At 43.8% G+C, this 21305-nt stretch overlaps 1 protein-coding gene across 4 annotated transcripts in view; it reads right to left on the bottom strand.

Moving 5' to 3' along the window:
* The window catches only part of LOC126548236 (ecotropic viral integration site 5 ortholog-like), a 245437-nt gene that overhangs the window by 53573 nt on the left and 170559 nt on the right, over positions 1 to 21305 (bottom strand). For 2 of the 4 annotated variants that reach the window (XM_050196387.3, XM_050196386.3), the window contains 3 exons: positions 16448 to 16741; positions 8653 to 8860; positions 2257 to 2556 (listed from right to left, as the gene is read on the bottom strand). In XM_050196387.3, coding sequence (XP_050052344.1) covers positions 2257 to 2556; positions 8653 to 8860; positions 16448 to 16695 — 756 coding nt within the window. In that variant the 5' untranslated portion in view covers positions 16696 to 16741. Of the gene's footprint in view, positions 1 to 2256; positions 2557 to 8652; positions 8861 to 16447; positions 16742 to 17398; positions 18220 to 21305 lie in introns of those variants that run through there. The other 2 variants (XR_008609148.2, XM_055063227.2) reach the window with 2 other exon arrangements.

Raw genomic sequence — 21305 nt, 5'->3', positions numbered from 1 at the left:
AAGATGACATAACATCAAATCTTACCGTTTGGTTTCTAATAGTAAGGATCAACACCAAGTGCTGAATACTCCTTTCATTTAAATAAGTTAATGAATGAATGAATTCCCTTAGGTAACAATTACTACTGATTGTAAGGCCAACTAAGCTGTATACTTCTCGCTAACTGCTGTCTCAATAGACCAATTTCACCACTAATGCACAGACGCATTACCCTGCTGGTGTTATGACGCAAGCATTCCTCACTACTTTTAGGCTGTATACGTGAGTTCAAGGCAACATTAAGCAAGATGCCCAAGCTGTATGCATTGTACATTTTTTTAAATCCTGCTCCAACTGCAGAAGTATTTTATCCTCAAATATCTCAAACTATTAACTCAGTTTTTAGCAGTTAAAAGAAAGTAAAAGAAAAACTGTGTGCTTTGTACCATACCATAGTTGCCCTTCAGTCTAATAAGAATTACCACTATAAGCCTCCCTTGTGGTGGTATAGTGAAACTCTCAAGATCAGCCCATTGTACATTGATGTCGCATGTACCTTGGGCGTACACAAGTTTTGAGCCTGAAGAGCTTCTTTGCCCTATTCTTGCAAGTTTTTGCAAAATATTGCTGGTGATAGAGCAAAACAAAAGAACTGTCTTTCCAACATCACATGGCAAGGTAAAGGCGAAGAGTTTTACATCAAACCCAAGGAATTTCTATGAATCTAAAGCAAATATATTTGTAAAATGGTGCAAGTATGCATGTGCCAAAGGTGAAAAGGTAATGGGCAAGCTTTTATCCACACAAGTGTGTTTGTGTACTTCTAAAAATTTCAACAAACCGTATTATTTGAAACTCAAAATGTGTTCAACAAAGTGTGTACCTTCTAACATGACAATTATTCATGTACTTAGCATATTTCCATGTATTTCACCCAATTTGTCTATAGATTACACTGTCAGCTGCCTCATCTTCAGACTGCTCATAAAGCAGATAAACATCAAGCACGCACCTTGAAATGCTTGTATAGGTAATAACATTCATGGTTTTATGTTTCCAAGACACTGCACTCAATATTCAGAAGTGACTGGAACACAGATAACCAGTTTGCGATCTATATTAACTGTCAGTTGAAGCAAAGAAGCAAACAACAAACAGCCATTTAAGAAAAGAAAAGAGAGAACAATTTGGAAAGCTTTCGCATACTTAATGAAGGGGCACTGCAAAACATTTTTACCATGGTAAAAAACATCTCTGATCTGCTGACAGTGTTGCCATGAACATGCTTACCAAATTATTACTTCCCTAAAGTCAATAAGTAAAGTACATTAGTATGCATTCATACTGAAGACATCTAACTGTGGTGGAATGCACTGGTAAATCTATTTAACACTAAGTTTTGCAAAACTAGAATTAGTTGTGAGTGCAGCATTTGTATAGTCTCCTTCTTCTGTGTGTTCTTTGTGTGCTGCCCCCCTCAGTATTCAGTATTACTTCCCTGCATGCAGCAGAGAATGTACAACATCACATACCAGATTGCTTGCTCTCTCCTATGGCTTTCGAAAACTATGCTTTTTTTTTGCCCTATGCAACAAGCAACAATGTCCCAAAAGGTGAGATGGCTCATAGATGTCAGTCATGGAGCATTTGTTTAGGACCATAATTATATTCGTAAGCAAATGCTTGTGCACCACATGCACACCTTTCTATATCTTCTAAGAAAATGGGGAAGCAGCGGCTGTTAATGCGTTTTGCCTGTGGCATGATGACAATGATGATGCATGCTACAATGTAACAGAAGAGACAGAGGTCTGTTTCAAACCATGTTTCAAAAGTGGCATCTCAGTAAGATTTTGCAAATGCATGGGTCATGGCACAATGTCCATGCCACAGTGTAACTTAATAAACGGACAGACAGATAAAAGCCTGTTTTGAGCTCTTAATAGCTCCCGGAGAAAAAATGCTCCATGCCATTCAGTATTATCATGCCTTTCTTTGTTGAAAGTGATAGCTACATGCACGTGAACATTGGAGGCCTCACACTTTTAATGAAGATGATTTTAAAGAGATGCTCAATCAAAGCATCTTAGAGAACAAAATGTAAGGATAACATGTAAAATCATTCACACTGCTAAACACACGTAAAACTCAATTGAGTAAAATTTACAATTTGATGAACTTTTCCATTGCGAGTGCAATTTTGTTACATTGATGCCATAGTTCCAAAAGAAGCAGATAAAAAGGTAAGCTCATGACTAGATAGCAAATGAACAAACCTGTAGAAGCAATAGGCCAACGATGAAGGCACTACCCTGACAGTAGCCAACCTCTCGATCATGCAGTGAGTAAGCCTTCATGACGTTGAAAAGGCCCTCTTGACCAGGACCATCTTTGTCACGGAAGAACTCATGCTCAGGGTAGGTACGCGCAATGTCACGGCGGATCACCTTCTCACAAGGTGAGCTTGCCTTGAGGTACTCTGCGTACTGCTCACGGGCTGCACATGTGGGCGCATTGCACAATAGCTGCCATGCAATGGCCCGGAAGTGCTGTGGGATACCCTTGCGAACTTGTTCCTGCACACATTAAATGGGTTGCTCAGAAAAAACGGCATGCTCGGTTGATGCAGATGAGATACAAAATACGAGAAGCAAGCAAAGATAAACAGGAGGCAAAGGACAGGAAACTGGCAAAGACCAAGTAACTAAACACGAACTAAACTTTCTCTTCCCATTTTTTTTCTCTGTATCACTGTACCAGATGTGCTACACTGACCACTGAAAGTAATTCCTTTTGCTGTCAGAAACTGCACTTAACAGTGCTGTGTGAAACAAAATTATGGGGTTTTACGTGCCACGACCATGATCTGATTATGAGGCAAGGCGTAATGGGGGACTCCGGAAATTTGGACCACCTGGGAATCTTTAAAGTGCACCTAAATCCAAGTGCACGGGTGTTTTCACATTTTGATCATATCGAAATGCGGCCGCCGTGGCTGGGATTCGATCCCGCGACCTCGTGATTAGCAGCCCAACACCATAGACACTAAGCAACCGCGGCGGGTGAGTGCTGGGTGACATCGGGCATTCTGATGGTGCAGCATCCAAGTGTCAGCTTATTGCTGGCTGCATGCGAAGCACATATTTTCAAAGTATTTTAACGACCACAGAAAGACTGAGTCATTGTTTCATCTGAGGAACAAATTCCTTGTGAACAGCCTGCTAATGACAAAAAAAAAAAAGAGTTGACCATTTTTCATTTGCTTATTCGTGCTTTACTGTGGCGTAGGAAGGTTGAATTGTGCCACTCCTGGCTCTAGCATCTAGACTACTTTTGAAATATTCGAAACGAATATGCATTTTAAAAGCATGTATAATCAACAGTTTTAGTTTCTATGAGCAAGTTTCATTGCCATAACATGGCTCTTAGCCAAGGCAAGCCAAGGATGAAATTCGTTTACAGTCGCCAACTGACTTTAGCAACTGCTTGATTACTCTATGATCGATCTCGCGGCCCCATCCCCTTCTTTCTTGAACTAGTGTATGACAGTGACCCAAGCTATGGGTGCCAAAAGTTGTCTGGTTCAGTTTTTACACATAACTAAATTATGGGGTTTTACGTGCCAAAATCACTTTCTGATTATGAGGCACGCCGTAGTGGAGGACTCTGGAAATTTCGACCACCTGGGGTTCTTTAATGTGCACCTAAATCTAAGTACACGGGTGTTTTCGCATTTCGCCTCCATTGAAATGCGACCGCCATGGCCGGGATTCGATCCCGCGACCTCGTGCTTCGCAGCCTAACACCATAGCTACTGAGCAACCATGGCGGGTTTTTTACACATAACTCTTGCGCATGCCCACTGCAAGTAGATTTGAGTCAACTCGGTACGAAACCCTAACTTTAGTCTCCCACACCCGGCAAAACAGCACTGGTTAGGCCTAACGGCTGAGGTAGGCATGGCAGTGGGTGCCAAACCCTATAGGCCTCATGCTTTTGCACTTTTCATTCAAACATCCTGCACCACCCGTCGACAATAGAGGCGAAAATTGGTTGGAGCCAACATATTCTCGCGTAGCGGTTTAGTATGGAGCACCATGGTTAACAACTCAATTCTTCCCAGTTAAAAGGAAATCGCAGCTGCGTACTGTTGGATATTGTTGCGACTCAGGGTTGAGGATGAGAGACAGACTCTTCGAGCAGACGAAGAGGGAACGAAAAGCTTTATACATTATGTATAGATATAGCAGAAAATAGCGTACAAGTAGCGGCCAGAGTGCACCAGACTGACGGGGCAGCTGGTGGTGACTCTCTCTCCTGAAAATGGGCCGGTTCTGCCTTAAATCTCTTTGGTGATCCATCGTCGGCAGGAACAAGGCGGGGCGCCGAGTGCTGACGTCACCTACATTGCGTTCCCCTTTCATCGCGGCAGCAGTCATGACACGGCGCGCGACCCGATTTCTCAGTTTGACCCACAAGAACGGTTTGGGAGTTTCGTGGAACTTTGAAGGTTTGTACACATAGTTGGGTGAGCTGGTTTGACATGACAATGTCAAGGTCGTCAGTGGATGTTTGAAGCTCAGCACAAGGGCAACCACTTCAGAAGACTGAGGGGGGAGCGCCCGCTGCCTCGATGATAGGCACACAGTGTGGCACACTATAAAATGCCACAAAAGCTCAGGAAGTGCAGTCTGAAATATTTCGAATTCCATAAAATTTTTACAATGAAGCTGCTCTAGCCCCAGTATGCATCCCCTGCATGTGTTCCCAGGGGGGGGAGGTACCCTTGCTGGCCTATGTCTGTATCACGGCGCGTAGAGGGGAATGGGTGGGCCGATCCCAGAGATGATGCAATACTCGGCCGTTCCCCGGGGGGGTACCTTGGCTGGCTTACGTCCGTATCACGGCACGTGGACAGGAATGCGTGGGCTGATCAGGAGATAGTGTAATACCGGGGAAGTAAGCTTCAAGCACTCCTCCGCCAACTTCCAAAAATAAGTTCAATATCTTGGGTTCAAACAGAACCACATAAATTCGGCATTGTAAGAGAAACAATTATATATATATATATATATATATATATATATATATATATATATATATATATATATATATATATATATATATATATATATAAGAAAGAGCACTGAGTGTAGCAAGCTGGCCTTCATGTGCTTTATGTGTTTGAAATACTGTTTGATGAGTAATGAGAGGGGGAAAGAGTGTGGTGACGGGGCCTGTGCACGTGGCCTGCGCTTCTGTGGTTATAGCGTCACACCCGTCGGAGGTGCCGGCACGGCTGCAGCAGCTGTTGTGGCAGATGCATAGGTGGTGCGGTTTCTGCGGCGCCGCTTGTGTTGGCATAGTGTGGTGCCGTATGAAAGAAATGTAGGATTTCATAACGTATGCAGCCCATGTATGCAGCTTAAACAGCTTCATTTGTAATCTGTCCCCTATAGGAATGTTGTGGCCCCACAAATTTTTTTTGTAGACGCCATACAACAATGACAGGTGGCAGCGCTTGGTCAATGCTGCTGACGTGCACCTTTTCATTTACACTTTGGAGACGTTTATGTATTGTCAAGCTGCTGTGAGCAGCTTTTTCCCCCAACCAGTCTTCATAGTGTGTACCAGTTTATGAACAGAAACTCGACTATAAAATTTGCACAAACAAGCAGTCTGTAAATAATTAAGCTAAAGGGATGTACACAATGCGTTTCTTGTTTACTAGGCCAACTATGATTTTTACATCATGGAGTTTAGCATCGGCACATATTAATACATCACATTTCCATTTGCTATTAAAATTGATAGCTTTTCATTGCAATGGTGAAACGGCTCAGTTTAGATGCTTTACACTGCAGTTAATGCTTTAGTGACACTTCAATTTTGCTTTTCAGCACCATGTCTGGGGTACATCAATGTATCGTGTCCTTCGTTAATTTCACTTTCAGGTTCCAATATGTGTTTCAATAAGGCGCGAGCAGTGAAGAATTGGCTATCAACGATAATCGATCCACGTTTACTTAAATGATGACCCCGCTGACAGGCGTGCAAAACATTGAGTCTTGCTCGATAACGCTATGTATACGTAGGAGTCTTTGGAAATATTGACAGTTCTTAACCAAAAAATCACTGGTAGCTTATCGTACATTCCTGCACCAGGTGTTTTGCCAGCAGCTACCAAACACACGGTGGCCTTCTGCATAATGCAAGTGGCAGCGGCTAACACAAACTGGTGTTGCTGCGGCCCATTTGTGCGATGTGTGACATTCTGCAATTCTGTTTGGAGCTTGTACTATGCCTAGTATTTTTTTTTTCTTGCGATGATAATAAAAAATAACTAAGAATTAGAAAGTATGCATATTTTTTTTAATTATGGGGTTTTACGTGCCAAAACCACTTTCTGATTATGAGGCACGCCGTAGTGGAGGACTCCGGAAATTTCGACCACCTGGGGTTCTTTAACGTGCACCTAAACCGAAGTACACGGGTGTTTTCGCATTTCGCCCCCATCGAAATGCGGCCGCCGTGGCCGGGATTCGATCCCGCGACCTCGTGCTCAGCAGCCCAACACCATAGCCACTGAGCAACCACGGCGGGTAAAGTATGCATTTGGAATAATAAATTAAGTAGAAACAGTGTTTGCTCATAAGCGCATATTCACTATTCGTATGCACTGTGTATTTTCCGGTTATAGGGAATATACATGTGACATGGTGCGTTTATCTACTATTCATAACCACCGCATATTTTTCGGTTATATACAATATAGATGTGACATGGTGCATTAACTTTTTCTTGTTGTGGATGCCATTACATTGCTCAGGCAGCACTCACAATCAATGTTCAAAAGGTTATGTTGCAACACACAATGACATTAAAGAAGCAGATGTTGCTCCCTCTTCGCTGCCACTTAGTCTGCACGCTTGGAAGGCCCCAAACAAAATGCGATGAAATACAGCGCAGCAGGCACTGCTTGTCACGGAGCGGCAGCACCATTATACCAGCGCACAAGGTCTATAGGAGGCTACGGCTGAACTGTTGCGGGAAGCTTGGCACTCATCAGTGATGAGGCCCGAGATCACGCACGCGGACTAGTGTGATCGTCGGCGAGCATGCCTAGCAAGTTCATCTGCACATTTACTGTACCGAACAGGTTAATCTCACATGTAGACTGAAAGCACAGAGCTGGAATGGTATTCTTCAGCGATCACTTTTGGAGATACTTTGATTACGGCAATGTTTTACATGACTTAGCACTGTACACGTCGGCGTATCCGGCCGACAGCGTTCCTACCATTGTGTCAAGATCGCTAGCCGCACACAGTGGCAGGAATGCTGTTGGCCGATGCTCAGTCCTGCGAAATCTCACAAAAGTGAAGGTAATTGCCAGAAAATGCCGCCCCTGAATTTGTGCCACATAGCTTAAACTGCCGATGTCGCGCACTCAAGATCCCATTTCATGCCATTGTGAAATGCTCCCACGGCCTCGACCATCGCGAAACTTCAAGTAGACTGAAGAACAACACTGAGCAAAACCATGTAAATGAATTTTCTATACAGCTGGTTTGTAAAAGAGCATTGAGCTTGTATTTCTACATGAAAATATGTATTTGAATATCAGTACTTTAAAGCTAAAATGATTCCAGGAATGAAACTGTTTCATTCTTTGCAAGAACCATTTTTTTTTTTTAGATTTGTCAACTTGTGGAACCTGTGTCCATTTATTGCTATTCGCTTAGACTTTGCTTTGAACCAAAAAACTGATATTCACACAAGCCTAGTTTGAAGAAGTGAGAGTAGAGACAATAAGGTGTAGCTGCTCATGAATTCATACACAGCAGTTGCTAGGGCTAGGGTGCCTCAAGACATGCCCTGCATACAAGCACACCATACCCTACATTGCCACTATGCCTTTGATGTAATTTGAAAACTAAAAGACAGTAAATTCAGTGTGATCAATCAGCTGGCATGCAACAAACCCCTGGATCTTTCTTGATTGAGTTAATCTAACAAGTTTGGCTTGCACAGACATGGATGGGTGCCGATTAAATCTTTTGAACACCAACTGGTTAAATCAAAAGTGGAATCAACCAATGCAAATTGACAGAAGCCGACTGCAGAAACAAATAAGCCACTGAATCAATACATATCTTTGAAACACAGCAGCTCTAAGCCTTAAAATCTTAGGTTAATCAGCTCATCCAATAAAAAAACATTACTGATTGATTCATGAGGTCCACTGTCCCAAAGCAACTCTGGGGCTATGAGAGATACTGTATGGGAGGCCTCTGGAATAATTCTGACCACCTCGGTTTCTTTTATAGTGCACATAAATCTAAGCACATGAGCACATGAGGTTACCTTACAGCACATTACTGCCCTACTCTGTACTGAATGAGCTTCTTTACGTTGCATCACAATTTAAAGCAGTACTGAAACAAAATTTTTGCTGCATTAACTTTTTTCTTAATATGCAGCTTTAACCTGGCAATTATGGCATGAAATCTCAACTGTTTCAGCACGCAGCAAATAATCAACTGAAAACACTCTTTTAATATGATAACTTAATTCAAAGCATACACCAATTACAGTGTGGCTTATAGGTTAAAGTAACATCACAGTAATCCAGTGATACTGATAGACATCATTGAACAGGTTAAACAAACCTTGACATAGGCATTCTTCTTCTTGATGTAGGTGTCCCACTCATTTACCATCCTTCCCCACAGTACCCAGGTATCTTCTGAGTCATCATCCATGGCAGCACTCTGCTGGCTTGCACCTGATGCCACTGACACCTGGCTGGTGTCTGAAGACTTTCTGGAGTGTGTTGAAGTCAGTGAGTTCAAAGACTTGGAGTCTGATTCCAAGAGCCTGCACAGAAGCAGACTTGTGTTTAGTGAGTGCCACAGCTAGCTAGCTTATTATATATATATATATATATATATATATGTATATATATTTTTTTTCATTTCATTTATTTACCCTAAGGGCCCAGAATCGGGCATTACATAGGGGGGGGGGGGGATAACAACAAGGGGTATTATAAGCAGGAAGATCAAAACACAAAATAAAGAACAGAACTGTTTTCAGCATTAAGGAGATACAGTGCATCTAGTAGTAGCATGACATAATAATTATATAGTGCAATCACACAAGATCAAACTACAACATTATTAGAATAATGCAACAAATACATGACAGTGATCAAAGGTAGTAAGGCGCTCAAGCAGGATAACATGGTGGTTTAGAAAAGATCAGCTGGTATGGCAGGTTTGCTCATTAAGGTAGTTTCGCAAAGCCGATTGGAAAGAAGATAATTCCTTAATGTTGAGAATGAATTGCGGAAGAGCATTCCTCTCATTCATTCATAAAACTAAAGGTGAGTGTAAGTATTTTTAGTCCGTGCAAAAGATGGCTATGCCTTGAGTTCGTGGTCAATACGGGCGGAGATGTGGGCTGTTGGATGAATGAATTTACGTGAAAAGGCACTGTCATGGTAATAAACACTATGAAAAAAATATAATCGTGAATATTTTCTGCGTATTACAAGAGGTAAAATGCCAAGTGTTCTTTTTATAGATGACACACTATGATAACGAGAATATGAGGATGAGATGAATCTAATGGCTTTGCTTTGAATTGATTCCAGCATGTCAGTAAGGTAAGCTTGATGTGGATGCCACATGTTAGAAGCATACTCTAATGATGGTTTAATTAGCGAATTAAATGCCTGAAGTTTGGTGTTGGAATTAGCAATGTGCAGGCAACGTTTTAGAATGCCAAGCTTTCTAAATGCTTTGCTAGTGATTAGTTCTACATGATCATTCCATTTTAGATTATAAGTGAACAGGACTCCTAAGTATTTAATCGACGAAACTGTTTAAACTGTAGAATTGCTAATTAGGTACTCATTAGGCAATAAATTGAGACTGTGACCAAAATTAACGTGTTTAGTTTTCTCGATGTTAATTTTCATCTGCCATTTGCTGCGCCATTCTGAAAGAGTCATTAAGTCTGATTGCAGGGTTAAAGTGTCGTTCTGGTTTGTTATTTCTTTATATATTACGCAGTCATCTGCAAAAAGACATATGGAAGACTGCATGTTAGTTGATATATCGTTTATGTAGATTAAAATAAAATAGCGGTCCCAAAACTGAACCTTGTGGGACCCCCGACTTGACATGCATGTGGCGAGATACGTAGTGATCGATTTTAACACTCTGAAGTCTGTTGGTTAGAAAGCCCTCAATTCAGATAAACTGTTTGTCATCTAGCTATAGGCTATGTAGTTTTGTTAGTAGACTTTGGTGAAGGACACGATCGAATGCTTTAGAGAAGTCAATAAAAATTGCATCGATGAAAAATGACCTATTGATGGAGTTGTGTAAATTGATTACTAGCTCAAACAACTGGGTGTCACAGGATCGGTTTTGTGAAAGCCGTGTTAATTTCCAAAAAGTAATTTATTAGATTCAATGTGAGACATGTCAATGCATATGATATGCTCAAGTAGTTTGCAGCAAATAGATGTAGGTGAAATGGGACGGTAATTGTTAGCGAAGTGTTTGTCTCCAGATTGAAAGCAAGGAATTACATGCGTAATCTTCCAGTCATGTGGAAGAAGCCCAGTGTCTAATGACTGTTGAAAGATTAGTGATAAAAGGTAAGATGAATTATCTGATGTTAGCTTCAAAAGTTTTGCGCTGATACATTCGGGCCCAGGACCAGTTTTGCATGGTAGCCTCTCTATTGCATGTACTACGCCTGCTTCTGTTATCGAGATAGGTGGAAACTTGTGCGAAATTGCTTGTGCTTGAAGCATCGCAGATTGTAGCAGCAGCTCGTCTGATAAGACCGAAGCGAAATGCCGACTGAAATTTTCAGCAGATTCTTTTATCGACAATAGGTCACCATTTTCACATTTGAGTTGTACACTCATTAGCTTTTCTTTCGGGCTTATTACCCACCAAAATTTTCCAGGGTCGGTAATCATCAGATTGGGCAAAGTACAGTTAAAGTATTTGTTTTTAGCTTTATTGATTGAGGTCTCTGTAAACCTTGACAGCTTTTTGCAGTTTTCCCAGGCTATGTCGGTATTTGATGCCGAAAATTTTCTAAACACCTGTTTTTTTCTTGTTACTAGTTCTTTTCACATCACGTGTGAACCAAGGATCATCTGCTTTGAACGGGAGAGTTAATTTTGGTACACAGCAATCTTCCATTTTTTTTTTTAAGGTTGTCTCTATATGAAGACTAGTTCTGGTTAACTGATCGGCTTGCGAAATTATGCTGGAATGCGGCCACAAAAGCCGTGAACATGCGGTTCATTTTGGCAATATCCACGTGAGCACAGTCAAGTATTGTTTTCGTTTCTTTTGTTTTCTTTGGCTGTGATACTGCAGTGAACGGCCCTGTGGTCACTTATTTCTTCAAAAACAAAAGCATTTTCGTATTCAGGATAGTTAGTAAATATCAGATCTAGAATATTATCACCTCGTGTAGGGATTTTTACCAATCGGGAGAGGTTATGAAGGTGTACAGTATGCAGAAAGTGAAGGTATTCTTGGTGATTATTGTTACCTAGAAGAGAAGGAGTCAACCAGTCTATAGCTGGATAATTAAAATCACCGGCCAAATCAAGTGTGGCATTTGGGAATGGAATGGAATGGAATGGAAAACTTTATTGTTTCTTTAAGATATTAGCGAGTTGAGGACGAAGTCTTCATTCTTGAAAACTTTGGGTCCTCTTCAGCCTTGGGTGGGCCCCTAGTCCAGGGCACCACTGAGTCGGGCCACCTCGCTTGCGTGTGCTATGAGGGCCCTTTGGACCCCTAGCTCGCAGCTGGTGAGCCGGCTCTCCCATTGCTCCGCACTTGGTGTTGTATGTTTGTGGAATGTCTTGTTTCTCTCGCATTCCCATGTGATGTGATATAGTGTTGGCCTTGCTCCGCACCACGGGCATACGCCGCAATATTGTGTGGGGAACATCCTGCTTAGTACGTAAAGATTTGGAAAGGAACCCGTCTGCAGTCTACGCCATCCTGCGGCTTCCTCCTTCGTCAACGCTTTGTGTGGTGGGGGGTATTGGAATCTTCGCCCCCTGTATAGGTTTAGCAGCTCTGAATAACTGTCCCCGCAAGTAATCTGAGGCTCTCCCGGGGGGACTGAGGCGCCCGCTCGGATGGTGAAGCCTCGAGCTAAGCTGTCCGCCCCTTCATTGCCCTGAATCCCTGCGTGGCTTGGTATCCAGATTATGTTGTGTGTAGGTTGTCCTTCATAGAGCGGTGCTCTACTAAGGATCTTGAGTGCCGTGCTGCTTATTCTACCCCTGATATAGTTTCGGCACGCCTCTTGTGAGTCTGTTAGGATGTTGAGGGATTTTCCTATCCTGTATCCTTCCTCTGCTGCCAGTGCAACAGCTATTTCCTCTGCTTCGGTTATGTCTGATACCGCTGCCGTGAGACTCGTGATTAGTTTGCTTTTATTATTAGCTACTACCGCTACTGCGTGTTTCCTGTGTTCTTTTGGATAGAGGGAAGCATCTGTGTAGAATGTGTTGTCTCTCTGCCCCATCGTTCTTTCGTAGAATTCTGCCCTAGCGTGTCGCCTGCTGGTATGGAGATTGGGGTCCATATTGCGGGGGACAGGTTGTATACGTAGTTTCTTCCTTAGCAGGTCCGGTATTATTGCCCTACTACTTTGCGGTTTTTCTATTTCCCAACCCAACTTTGTCAGGAGCGCCCTTCCTGTTGTTGTGTTACTGAGCCTTCGCGCTTGTGCCTTGAGCTGGCATTCTTTTAGTTCTTCAAACGTATTGCTGATTCCCAGTTGCATCAGCTTGTCATTGGATGTGTTTCTTGGGAGATGAAGGGCTGTTTTGTATGCCTTCCGAAGGATTGCTTCGGCTTGTTCTCTTTCGGCTTTGATGGTTACATGGTACGGCAGGGAGTATGTGACCCGGCTGACCACCAGGCTGTTGACCAGCCTGAGGGTATCTTCCTCTCTCATGCCGTATCTCTTGTGCGCAACTCTGCTGATCATGCGGCCCACTTGTCCAGCTGCTCTACTCAGCAGGCAGAGGGTGTGGCTGCACCTCCGGCTGCCCTGCAACCACATGCCGAGGATCCTGATCATTTTCTGTTCCGGAATGTTCTGGCCTTCGATTTTTACTTCGAGTGGGGCATCTGTTGGGTGCCTTCCCACTCTGAGGAGCTCAGACTTCTCCGTGGAGCATCTGAGGCCTCTTTGCTGCGTATATTCCTCGATGCAAGCGGCGGCTTTCTGTAGCGCTTCTTGCTTGTTCCCTAGTGATCCTTCGGTGGTCCAGATGGTTATGTCGTCTGCATATATGGCATGACTGATGCCCTGGACTTCGTTGAGCTTCTTCGCAAGGTTGACCATGGCGATGTTAAAAAGTATCGGCGAAATTACCGAGCCCTGCGGAGTGCCCTTGCATGGCGTTTGAAAGGTGCTGCTCCGCAGGTCTCCGAGGCCTACAGTCGCTGTTCTATCTGTGAGGAAGCTTCTGACATAGGCGTGTACTTTCTTCCCGCAGTTGGTAGTGTTGAGTCCTTCCATAATGGCGGCGTGGGATACGTTATCAAAGGCCCCTTTGATATCGATGGCCATGACGACGTTCTCCCCGTTTTTCGGCATTGGTTCGAGTACCTCTTCTTTTAGTTGTAGCAGGATGTCTTGGGTGGATAGGTTTGCCCGGAAGCCGAACATGGTGTTGGGGTACCACCCTCCGTCTTCTAGGTGCGTTTGAATTCGTCGGGTCACAATTTTCTCAAACAGCTTGCCGAGGCACGATGTGAGCGAGATTGGCCTGAGGTTTTCAATTTGTAGTGGAACTTATTTTTGACCTGTTCAATAGCATCGTTGAAAAGATCCACAAAATCGGGCTGGCTATCGGGAGCTCGGTAGCATGAACCAATAACAAAGTGCACATGACAATTACGCCAAGCAATTCAAATCATTCCAAGCAGCGAGTTAACAGGTATAAAAGACGGCTGAAATTCCATTTTGACAGTAATTATTACGCGACCTACCCGTGACGCTTTTCGGTCTCTGCGAAAAACAACAAATGACTGCAGCAATGATAGTTCATTATCAGCAATATGCTCGGAGAGTGACGTTTCTGTACCGATGATGAACTCAGCATCACACGCGTATATCAGTGTTTTTTAGATACCAACTTTGTTAAGTAAGCTTCGGAAGTTTGCAAGGAGCAATAAATCTTTATGCCCAGTTGGTTTATAGTGAACCACTGCGGCTGGTCATTTATGCAAGGGTTGGCTTGTCTTAGTCACTAGATCAACAGAATTAGACAATGAGTCGGACTGATAGATGCCATCTTGCATCTGCAGTGTGCTAAAACGGAGTGTAAAACGCTTGTTTTTCTTGCGGATTCCCTTGGCAAAGTCTCGAAGCTTTTCACGTGCCAGCTGGATCTTAGGTGAGAAGTCTTCTTCCAGCCATACTTTAGGTGGGACCAGATTCTTTAGTTTGAAAGCATTGCGCAATGCTTCTGTTTTTTATTTTTCATTGAGAAATAATGGGGCAATTGAAACTAGACTTGGGTTGGCCAATCCTGTGGGTAGGTCCTATGCCTCCGAGAGTTAGCTTAAGGTGAGTCGAGAAGAATTCTTTAACGATGTCCTCTGCTTTGTTGTAGTTTTCATTTTCAGTTTCAGGAATTAGGAAGGCCTTTGCAAGCAGGTTGTTTTTTCACATTCTATTATTCATGTCATTTGAAACATCATGGAGTTCTTCATTTGCCCTGGCTATACTTGACTCCTTTTACTGGTTCACCCATGCCTTCGCAGTTAGTTTCAATTTGAGCTATAGCACCCAATGTGCCCTCAATGGCTGTTACCCTAGTTTCAATGCCACTGATGTCTTTTTGAATTTTCTTTAGAATTTCTATAGTTTCAGCGTGGTATTCGTTGACTAGGGAGAGAACGTCATCAATCTTGGGACCAGGGTTAGTCTCTACATCTCCGGCACAAGTCATGAGTAAAGCAAGAAACGAGGACAGTAGCAGTATATATATATATATATATATATATATATATATATATATATATATATATATATATACCCTGTTATATGTCCTGTTATAGGATAGTAACTTCAGGATATATAGATATATCCTGAAGCATCACTTGAAGGACACACATTCAGCCACCGTGAAACCAGTGAAAACAGGCCAATTATTCGGTGAATATTGTTGATAGGGAGCTTTATTGAGTATATTTCACTACTTCCGTGATGTCTCTACTATTCTGCCAGCTACTTCAGGCCAGACAGACAGTAGTTGGCAAAGTTTTTGTTGGGACACGAACTACAGTGTCTTTGTAATGTCACGCCACAGGAAACCATTTTCTCAGAATACTTTTATAAAAGTAGTCTGAGAAAATGAAAGTTATTTGTAACAAATGCATGCAAAATTGCCACGCGACTGGCCGCTCAAGGCACTTTGCGTGTATTCATGGGTTTCTTTCATGCTCGGAAAAACACTTTTATGTAGCACGTATTGAGCAATAGAAAGCTGTATTGGGAGTTTTTAATGCCACTGTGCAATTTTCTCATTGGCACCTTTAATCTAATTATAATATTTGAGAAGTTGATTAATTAATTAAGGCTCATTATCTAACTAGGCGGAAGGAAAAAATAACTGGAGTATCTCCAAGGGACGGCAAACAACACTACCTTGTTTCTGTTCAGCTATGTGGCGTTCGCATGCTTTTAAACTCCGGCTAAAGTAAGCTGGGGCAACATATATATATATATATATATATATATATATATATATATATATAAACCAAGCGAATGTATCTGCAGATCCAGTGGTTAAAGGCACTCAAAAGGAATGGGTGCACTAAAGCATGTGCAAAAACATTTTTCTTCCGTAGTTTCGGCTTGGGTCCAGCCATCATCAGGGTATACATTGACGAAGGGTGGATCCTGGTGGAAACGTTGAAAGAAAAATGAATAGATGAATGAATGAATGAATGAATGAAATTTTTTTATGTTCATTTTGTGTGTGCATGTGCAGCCCACATTACACTGCAGAAAGTATAAGTTAAAACAGAGGAGCAATAATGCAAACAAGTATTACACTCTTTGCATTTTTTGCAAGAGCATATTAAACCTTTGGGAATTATTTAAAACAATAGACAACCAATGCAACTAAGGAAGAATCCCTGTGCCCACAGCACTGATACAGAACTAAAATTTTTTATGTGAATAATAAGTTATGCTTATTCAGTGTTTTGCATACAGCATTAGGAAACTCAGGAACTGGTTCACAGCACATCTATAACAGCCCCATTCTTTACCATGTTCTTAATGAGTGTTGCAGAAGACACACAGGAGGAACCTTTATCTCCACACCATAAAAGCAGATGTGTCAAAGGTAATGCAAGGACATGACCTAGGCCATAGCACCTGTACCTATTCTGCTCTTCAAGACGTGCAAGCAGCTCCATGTCAGCCTTGCTAACAGGTGTGGATGCAACTGGGGTGGGTGCGTCTACTGGTGTTGCACTGGTCACTGAGGGCTGGCCAGGGAGTGCTTGTGGTGAAAGGCTGCCAGTGCTGTTCCCGTTGGTTGTGGCGGCAGCAAAGTTGAGAGTGGTGGGGTGGTTGTGGTTGGCGTCACCCCCTTGCGGAGAGCAGGGCTTCACCTCAGCCTCACTCATAGGCCCCTCAGGGTGGCTCGACCCATCCACACTCAGGATGGGCTCCCTACAATTGGAAAGAATTCGGAAGCACATTAGATTGCAGCCACATTTTAGTTGTTCAGGCTGCTCAAAAGTGAGAAGGTGCAATACATAATGCATTAGAAAACATCTCTTCATGGGAGAGACAAAACCAACAAAGGACATGAACAGTAAGCCTGAAGAAGGTTAACAATAACAACCTCAAGAAATGGTTATGTTTGAATAAGCATATACAAATATTCCATCTTAATGTCCTACACACCAAGTCCCCATTACTAGATTATCAACCACTAAAAGTGCAGTACCTGATCCTTGCTCCTGCAAATATGTTTGAGTTTAGAAAATGCAAAGAATGTTCAAGTTCTAGTTCATGACAAAGTACAGCTACCAGACACACATCTTTCAAGCACATGTAGATGCTTATTTCTGGCACCATCAAACAACCTACTGAGATGTGTCGTTGACAAACACAGCATGTCCTCTATATGATATGATCGAGGCTACCTGCAAGTGGCAGCTGTTCACATGTGGTTCTTTTTTTTGTGTGTGTTATGCTTGGCATTCAAGGCCACGTGCATGTGAAGCACCAGACAGTATGCGAGTGGAACTTGAAGGTGATGGCCACATGGCATCATCAACAGCACTTCCTGCGCCAATTAGGGCTCATAAAAGCCACGCTCACCCATTAGCGACGCGTAGCACGTGCAGCCTGCCAAACACTTCTGCAGACACACTGTGTTGACCACAGCCCACGATAAGCGGCCGCTGTCTGAAGAAACGTCGCCGCTGTAGTTCGGCGTCGCTCGTTGCAGATCCGGTCGAGGCTTCAGGACCTGCTTGACCGGCCGCCATGACGACGGCGCCTGCACCAGCAGGCGCCACGGAAAACGCGCTTGCTTCTGCAGACTGCTCGCGACATAGCCGTTGCTCCTGCAGCAACTCAACCGTCTTGGCAACAAGTCTGATGGCCCTAACGGACGTTAACCGAAACTTCTGCAGCCCCGTAGATATTCCTCTTCGGTCAGTCGAGTTGCATGCATTTTCGCAGCTGCTGCTTTGCATGTCTTGTAGCTGTGCTTGTCTTCCGGCTACTGAGAAATGCGCGCGTGTATCATTGGTCGAAGCCACGTATTCTCGAAGGCGTACACGGTATCTCTTGGCCACAGTAGCTAGACGTCCAGCTCGTTAACACGCTGCTGCAGCCTCCAAGCAGGCGTGAAACCTTCCACAAGGCCGCGCTGGATCGGTGGGAGACATGGAACGTCATGAAATGGGATCCTGTGAGCCGCCAAGTCAGCGAAACGGCGGCGAACGGGCTCGAGTCGTCCGCAGCTACCGGCTGCCAATGCAAAACATCTTGCTTGTTTTGCCACCTCCGGCTAAGGCACGTTAGTCCTAATTGCCCTAATGAGCCCTAATTCTTTCCTTCGCATAACTGGATTCACCAAGGTGCCAAACGCGCGTAGATCGTGTTGGCGAAATTTTGCTGCCGTTTTATATTAATTACGACGTATTGCCAGGAAAATAAAAGCGCATTCCACCTTCAAACACGCGCCAGGTCGAGGTCGATGCTCTGATAAACAAGATTTTTCTTTTTCCACCAACAGGAAATGCGATGACGTACGCACGTATCTCGAGTAACGGCTTTAAACTTATTTTCGACACGCTTGGACCGGCTAACACCAAAACTGTCAGTGCGCGTTTTCTGATTTGAAACTCATTTAAGCACGCTTCAAATAACCAACAGACATCGACTGGCTGCGGTGTAAATTCAGCTGTAATCGTGCACACGACTCCATGGTAATCGTACAGGTACCACGGACAGCAGCCACAAAGTCTCTTGTGTGAAGTGGAAGAAAACGGCCGGAATGAGGAAAGAACTTTGCACACGGCGCTCCGATTCTCGGCCGATATCCCGCCGCAGTGGGTGTATGTCACTGCTCCTCGGTTTGTGCCATATGCGGCCTGTGGGGTGGGCAACACAGCAACAAAGAAGGTCAAGCTGAAAGTCAGAGAGGCTGAATTAATCTCATGGGTGGCGGCAATGGAAAAGAAACCTGCCATGAGTAACTACTTAAGGGGAAAAAACGAAATTAGGAAAGAAACCATTTATGATAACTCAAAGGGAAGCTCATTACTTTTCGAAGCGAGATCGGGATGCCTTAGAACACGCACCTATAAAGCGAGATATAAGAAGGAAGAAGAAGCATGCGCTTGCTGCGGTAAAGCTAGGGAAACGACGGAGCATATTTTATTAGAATGTGAAGACGTCTATCCAGCGGTAGATTTAGGCACCACTGGCCTCCTTGAAGCCCTTGGGTTCAGCGGGAGCAGTGGTAAAGCAAACAGGTCCGCAATAGACATCAGTAAGAGGCGATTGGAGGATTGGTGGAAGAAAAGTAGGGAAACGGCAAAAGACGGAGACGTACAAAAGCACAGTTCGCAATAGGGTATCAGAAAATTTGGACGTGGTAGTTCATAGTGTTTTTTTTTTTTTTTTTTTTCATTGGTTAACCTAGGTAGGATATTAGGCAGCATAGTAGCGAGAGCTTGGTGGCGCAAGCCACCGCCCCGTTCCAAAGGGGACGCTCATAACATCCATCCATCCATCCATGCGCAGCTTTTATGATCGACATCGACCCAACGAGCCTCTTGTATAGGAGAAACTGGAAAGAAGAAAGGTCCAACGAGAGAAGATTCCTTGCAACGAAACAACCCGACCATCCCGTCCTTGCCCAAGGAGGCAGAAAAGTTATTCATATACGTAAGGCCCGCTCCGGAGCGGCCCTGAACAAAATGGGGGGGAAAAAAGAAAAAGGCGCTCCGATGTCAACGTGGCTGATGTGCCGACGAAGATGAAGGAGGCACTGCTGCAACAGGCCAATCATTTTTCGTAGGTATGTGCCATAAGCTGAAGGCAACAACACCGACCTCTCAGTTGAGGGGGAAATAATAAGAGCCGACTTCCCGGACATTTAGATCCCAAGCTAAATACAGACCTTAACCTTGGCTGCAAGAGTTTTCGCTTTTAATAAATATACAAACCATATTATTTATTTATTTATTTATTTATTTACTTATTTATTACTGAATTCGTCCGACTAGATTACTAAATTCGTCCGACTTGTCATTACTAAATTTCGTCCGACTTAATGTTTAATTTTTGTGTTTTCATTTCCGTCATTTTCATTAATCAATACGCCCCACATTCTCTTTCTTTTCATAAACACGTACCATCTCAACTTCTGTTTCATTTGCATAATAGAATATACTCTAATTTATTACATTTGTAGTATCCAATTCTTGGTCATTCCCCCCCCCCCCCCCCTCGAATTCATAGTATGCTTCATTACCATATACACTGCTACTACTACTAGTGCTGCTGCCGTCACGCACAGCATCAAGCATATCCTGTGGGAGTGCGAGGTCCTCGGCCCGCTCCGAGACGTCAGGCTTGCGCAGCCCTAGGAGACACGGGACGACACCCCCCCGAAACACGGGCGCGCGCCAAGGAGACGCTACCGTCCCCGTGGGTATTTGCCAGAAGCGCCGGTGTGGCCAAGAAATTTTGCAAGCTCAGTCAGGAGCGTGATTTCAGACACGCGAAGGACCTTTATCCCAAAGGGGCCATGGATAGCGACAACGACCGCGCCGTTATCGCCATCGCTCGAACAGAAATAGTACCAAATCCCCCGTGGCATTGATAGGCTCACATTCGCTCGCTGGTAATATATGAGTTTTACTACTACTACCAGCGAGCGAATGTGGGTGCCACGGGGAACTTCTGCTTCTACAGAAAGATGCTGAACCGATCGCTGGGAGAATTCGCTCATCGAAAATTATGCAGATCCAATGCAAATGCTGGAATCTGTGTGAAGCGCCCTTAATAATATGCATCTACCAGCGATGTCTCCAACCTGCGGTTGGTTTGGTTAGCAGCGGTGACGCTACCGGCAGAGCGAGCGCGAGGGAGTCTTCTCCGGGACAGCACACGGTACGTACACGTTTTGTGAGGTACCAGACGTTCACAACAAGAATGGAACACATAACAAGACGCACGAACGCACACAGTTATCCGGGAGTATACGCTATTGATCTGTAGCTCGTATATATACGCAGCCATATCACATGGTAACAGCGCACGCGAACAGTATACACAAGGCTCTGTTTGCATTGCTTGCACCGTTTATGCGCACCGCTTTAAAGTATGCGCAGCCTTTCCCGTGTTAGCAAACTCCATCTCACAAGTGCATAAGAATGACAACACAATCCTTCTAGTAGCGGCCGCATGCTCGGAAGCATTTGGACAGCGCACGTTTATAATGACAGACCTCGAGTCAGACAGGCTGACATTCCAGGGGAAGTTAAGACGGATCGCATAAAATCCGAAGAAACGATGAAAAGCCACTTCCCAAAATATAACGTGGAGTAAGTGCCAAATGAAGCTCTGGAAACGGCCGACTGTGCAAAGCCGGTGGCCTCCACAATTCCGACGATATATATATATTGAAAGTTACTTTGCATTAAGAGAAAGAGCCAGTAAATGCGTCTGTCAATTAATTTTATAATTGCCAGCCATACATGTAATT

The sequence above is a fragment of the Dermacentor andersoni genome, chromosome 1, assembly GCF_023375885.2.
Source record: "Dermacentor andersoni chromosome 1, qqDerAnde1_hic_scaffold, whole genome shotgun sequence".
NCBI classification, from domain to species: Eukaryota; Metazoa; Arthropoda; class Arachnida; order Ixodida; family Ixodidae; genus Dermacentor; species Dermacentor andersoni.
The sequence above is the reverse complement of the archived record's forward strand: the minus strand, read 5'-3'. Positions and strand labels throughout refer to the sequence as shown.